General features: G+C 36.6%; 1 protein-coding gene across 1 annotated transcript in view; it reads right to left on the reverse strand.

The window, feature by feature from the left end:
- DGL1 (dolichyl-diphosphooligosaccharide-protein glycosyltransferase 48kDa subunit family protein) overlaps positions 1-2,370 on the reverse strand; it is a 36,028-nt gene extending 33,658 nt beyond the window's left edge. The window contains exons 1-3 of the mRNA XM_089827016.1: positions 1,956-2,370; positions 1,731-1,867; positions 937-1,062 (exon numbers count right to left, since the gene is read on the reverse strand). Coding sequence (XP_089683142.1) covers positions 937-1,062; positions 1,731-1,867; positions 1,956-2,223 — 531 coding nt within the window. The 5' untranslated portion in view covers positions 2,224-2,370. The remainder of the gene's footprint in view (positions 1-936; positions 1,063-1,730; positions 1,868-1,955) is intronic.
- Positions 2,371-6,000: the final 3,630 nt, after the last annotated feature.

Below are 6,000 nucleotides of genomic sequence, written 5' to 3' on the forward strand. Positions count from 1 at the left end.
ACCACAAATAATCAATATATGATCACCGCCAAAGATTGGCACAGACTCCTCCAACATGGCACTCAAAAAATCACATGAAAATGATGTTGAACAATGTCCAACAGCTCTAGAAACAAGTGGTGAGACCCTTAAAATATATATATATATATATATATATATATATATATATATATATATATCCGTGTGTGTGTGTTTTTGATTTGAAAGCATAAATAAAGATTTACATAGAAAAAGTACAAGTATATTAAAGTGTCAATCTCCAAACATGTACGCTAAATTCAGCGTAAAGAAGGAATAGATAATGAACAATGTTGAACAGCTCTAGAAACAAGTGGTGAGAGCCTTCAAAATTCCCCTCCCCTCCAGCAATAATGAACTTCCCTAACTATAATTGGGGGATGGGGATGGGGGTGGGGGTGGGGGGTGGCCCCTTTAGCCCCCCAAGCAGAGTGGAGGTGGGAGGCTATAGATTGGGGTGGGAGCCCTATTAATCTATTATTCCCCTATGGCACTAGAATACACTAGCCTCCCTCCAGTTTGTTCTGATTGATTGGATTGGTTTGATTTTCATACAGATTGGCTAGAGATTGTTACAGATTTTTAAGTCTCTTTAGTGTGCAAGGATTTCAAGGTTTTTTATGAAATGTTTGTGGTTCTCTACTATTTAGTTCACATTCTCATTAATCCTGGTGTATTTAATCACTTTTTGTATTTTCTGCTCATAATATGTTTTGGCCTCCTGATGTGAGCCCCAACAGAATGCTGATTTGGAAAGCCTTAATTTTCTTGACAATTGCTTTCTTAATTTCATGCTAAATCTAAGAATTTGAGCTCGAATTTAAACATCCATTACTAATAAGCTATTCTGGCCCTTTAAGATGCCTTATTACCATGAACTGACCAAAATCATGATGAACAAAATCAATGCAAACTCACCTCAAGTCTTTTGTCTCCCAATATAACATTGGAATCAATTACATCATCACTAACGATCAATGTATGATCAGTGTCTGTTTTAGAAATAGCATAGCTGGTGTGATCAATAACTAAAGCTGCTGGGTCCTGAAATTGATCAAAGCCAATATAATATATAAGCAATTTCCCGAGTTGTTTTATTAAGACAATTCAATAAAACATTCATTCAAGAAATTTTCTACTCTTCAAAAATAATAAAAAATAACTGCTCGCAAACAGAACAGTGAAAATTAAAATCGAAAACAAGAAAAAATGATGACGGAATCCAGGTTAAGAGCTAAAGAAATATTTTGCAATGGAAACAAAACATGTCCACTCGATGAAAAACAATAATTTCAAGAAAGTTAAATAGGATAATCTGAAAGGGTACATCAGTGCGACTGCTAAGAGGAGAACCTTCCACAAGTTCCCAAAAGACAAGTTATATCCTAAAACTTACAAATGATAGACTGTTTAGGTGGGTAAATTACAACATCCAGTTCTTAAAGTGTCAAAGAATGTTTAATCAGGGAAACTACCAAATCGAACTCTAAGTGCTACCGCTGGGATCAGGATGACCCGATAACCAATCACTAATATATATGCTTAATTTATTATGCTAAGAAACAGATCAGTGAAAATAAACACTGGCATCAAGGTGAAAACTAAGTCAACAACGGAATATAAGGAAATACAAAATGGAAAAGAATCAACTTTGAATTTTAAAGATACGATTAAGAGATCGGCTACAAAAAAAAAATCCGAATTTCGCTTACTTCATCAAAATCGACCCCACATTCGGCAGCAATGTCGCGAATAAGATCCGAAGCGCTTGTATCCGCTGCGAGGATGAGATCATGACCCGAATCCACAAAATCCAAAACCGCAGGCATATCGAGGGCACCTCCCAGCCCTGAATTCACAAATAAGTTTAAACCGAAGAAAGTAGAAACCCTAGAAGATATGGACACTCGGGATACACGAACTGTGAGAGTACTTACTGTCAACGGAGGGAGCGAAGAGAATCAGACCATCGTATAAATATTCTCCGTATCTCTGCAATGCGAGCTTGGGATCGTGCGCCAGCTTGAAGTCGAGTTGATAGCCTCGATCTGTTAGGGATTTGAAGAATAAGGAATGTGAAGATTTTATCGCGAGATCGTCCAGAAGAACGAGAAGTCGCTGATCTGTTGGGCTCTCTGGTGAAAATGCCAGAGAAATCATCGGTGAGAATAATAAGAGCGTTGTAAGCAGCAGCAAACCAGCCATTTTTTCCTTGCAGCAGGGTTTTGGCAAGGGTTTCGCAAGCGCAATCTTAGTTATCCTTGCTGTGTTTTACCCTGCAAAATTTCGCAGTTTTGACTTGCCGTGACTTGCTGTTTAACCTGTGTTTCACTCGCATCTTGGTCAAGAGGTTTCTATTTTTTAATTTGTCAATGTTTTATCACGATCATAGGGGTTCAGGTTTGATAAGCGTTTTCTTAATGGTGTTTAACTTAATAAATGGTTGGATAAACTTTAAAGACTATTTTTTTTAAAAACAAAAAAAACTTTTTAATGATTTCAATAGTTTCATAAGTTTTCAATCAAGTTCAATCAAGAATAGAGATTTAATTTCAATTATGCTAAAATAGACTTCTTTCAATTTTTGGTTTATATTGGATATTAAAATCACCAATCTTACATGATGGAGGTTACTTCTTATACACTAACAACTAGCACTTCACCAAATAGAGGTGCAATGGTTAGATCCATAGTAATATATATTCTATGATTTGTTGTAGAAGAAATATAAGGAAAATGATTTACGAATCTTAGTAAAGTAGCCTAAATATTAAATGTTGTTCGTTTTGGGCTAAACATCTTGAGGTTAATAAGAACAATGCAACATGAGACCATCCAATTTCAAGCCTCGCATATAGATTCTTAGCATTATATTTTGAATTTTCAAAATGGTTTGAAATATAAGATTATATGGATAAAATTGGTGAGTTATATTTGTCATAAAGGTGCTGAAAATTGAACTTTTTATTGACACTTTAAATTAAATATTTTATATTTTATATTTTATATTATTGTTAATTATTGTCTACTCTTAGTTTCATAAGTAGGAGATAATTTCCACAGCAAATCAAATTGTGATATTGCCATCAGGATTTAACTATGTGATATTTGGGTCAAACTCATTGACCCATATTTCTGACCTCCCGAGAAGTCCCAGTGCTTCACCCTTATGAGCATCACCTAGATCCAATGAGTGCTAAGTGTTCCATTTATTCTCATGGGAGATGGATTCATGTTGAATCACTACTCATGAAATGAGTTTGACTCAAAAATCACACATTCAAAGCTCAAGTTGGAGTAAAAATGGGATGGGTGACCTCCCAAGAAATCTCAGTGCTTCACCCCTGTGAGCATCACCTAGATCTAATGAGTGCTAAGTGTTCCATTTATTCTCATGGGAGATGGATTCATGTTGAATAACTACTCATGAAATATGGGTCAATGAGTTTGACTCAAAAATCACATAGTTAAATCCTAATAGCAATATCACAATTTAACTTGCTGTGGAAATTATCTCATACTTATCAATTATTGAGCTTAAGGGGTTTTCTAATGAATTGTTCATAAGGCACAACATTGGTGAAGGTTTTGCAAGTGGGGTTGCAAGCTTTGGGTTTAACCATGGAGGAATGTAATGTCCCATTTTTGGAGGAATTAATTATAAATTTATCAATTAAAAAATATATATTACAAGGTAACTTTATAAATTAAATTTAAAAAATCTTCTAGAGGTTGCTGGAAGAAGCTGAGAAAAATTAAAAAGGGAGGCCGACCTATCAAGGAAAAAAAGAATAAATAGGCATTGAGGACTCATTGCCTGTCATCGAGATTTATTATTTCTTTTTGTTGATGTGCGTTGTGGAGCCTAGGGTTTCTGCAAGTAGTCATACTTGGCCATTGAGAACGAAAACTCTCAATTGGTACGCAATTTTGAGGGTGTGAAAAATCACCTGAATTATTGCAGCTATGGGAAGGATATTTCAATCCTTTCACTTGTGCTTAATTGTTGGTTTGGAGTTTTAGTTGGAGTTGCACTTTCATCATATCATCTTCAGCATTCAGTCTCCACCATTTGATCAATCCAAGTTCTTCATTTCAATCTGTAGTTGCAACAAGTTCTCAATTGTATACAGTCAGTTAGGGTTTCTCTGTAATGTGATATGTCATAATGTTTTGGTGCTGAAATTTGCCATATCATTTGTAAAAACATTTGGTTATCATTGAATGAATACATTGGCACTATTATTTCTTTTATTTCAGCTATATATTTTAGCAGTGTATTAAATTTAGGGTTTTGTTTAGTGGCCTATTGGTACGGGTCATTACAGTGGTATTAGAGCGATTTTTTGCCAACCTAATAGGGTTACCCAAACACCATTTAATTTAGTTTACAAAAGAACCAACATAATTGAGAATATGGCTGAGAGACATTCTCAAAGCCCATCCAGAAGTGTGCGAGATGATGAGACTTTACAGCAATAGGAGAGGCTTCTATAGTCAATAGAGGCAAGTACATAGGAAATGATGGTTATGATGCAACATTTGATTGGGGAAAATAGGAGGAATAATCATAATAATGACTAGGATGATAGGAGCATAGCAGGATCACAACATAGGCCACGGTCTAGAACAGCTAACAGACCCACACGTCCTGCATTCAGAGAAGAAACTCCAGCACGCACACCTAATGCTATGGTAACAAATATTGTAGATGAACTCTGACAAGTGAGGAATGAGTGGGATTCATTACCAAAATATGTACAGGATGGATGGACATTTGACAGGTACTTGAATTATAGAGCTGCCAGGCAGAAGCAAGTAGATAAACACAATGAGTTGCAACAGGTCACCAACAAGTTGGTATTACCCACATTTGATGGCAGTGGAAAAATGACTGCTCGTGCTTCGATTCATAAGGTGGATACTTTCCTATCTTTGAAGACAATGATAGAATTTGAAGCACTCAAGTATGCCACTTTACACTTAGATGGGGCAGCACATGATTGGTGGACACATGGCATGATCACATTGCAACACAATCAGGTAACCACTTATCAGGAGTTTGTGGATAGATTGATAGAAAAGTTTGATAAAAAAAATCCTGAAGTTTATTTCTAGGAGTTAGCCTAGTTGAGACAGTCAGGAGGCTTAGAACAATTTATCAATGACTTCTAGAAGCTTGCAATGATGGTGCCTAACATTTCAGAAAGGAGGCTAGATATTTTATTCACAGAGGGATTAACTAAACCACTCAAGGGGTGGGTAAAGGGCTTTGATCCTCCTATATTATAGGAAGTCATGAAGAAAGCCCGCAGTATGGAACTTACAGCTCCAGCAAACTAGTTTAGTTCAAAGAGTTCTTCATCATTTAGAGATAACAAAGGGGAATTCAGCAAGGGTAAAGAGAAGGTTAGTGACTCAAAAGACAAGCTAGCTGCACCTTGGGATAAGGAAACACTTAATGACCTACCTAGGAAGAATCTATGCTTCTTTTACAAAGGTCCCTATGAGTTTGGTCATGATTGTCCGATGAAGCCTAAGGGGAAGGCTAACTGAGTGATGTGGGCTTATTATGAAGGTTCAGATTTAGACATCTCAGAGCACCATGATGAGGATCCTAATGAGGCAAAGGGTGATCAAGAGGTAGATAGTGCCGAGAAAAAAGAGGCTCCAGAGATACATTTACAGGAGGCACGTCTGTCTAGTATTCAAAGAGAGGGATCTTTCAAATTTTGGGGAGTCTTGGCAAGACAAAAGATTATTACTCTGTTGGATACAAGTGCCACACATAATTTCATTGATGCACAATTTGTGGAGAGGCATGGATTCATTACTGAGGAGTTTGAGGGACTAAGAGTTAAGGTAGCTGATGGATATACTCTTCGTTGTGTAGGATGGTGCGAGATCTACCTTTGCACCTGAACAACTATGAGTTTAAGGCAGACTATCATGTGGTCAACATGGGTGACATGGACATATTAC

The sequence above is a fragment of the Cupressus sempervirens genome, chromosome 4 (genome assembly GCF_028749045.1).
Source record: "Cupressus sempervirens isolate cs-2001-9-10 chromosome 4, ASM2874904v1, whole genome shotgun sequence".
Lineage (NCBI taxonomy): Eukaryota > Viridiplantae > Streptophyta > Pinopsida > Cupressales > Cupressaceae > Cupressus > Cupressus sempervirens.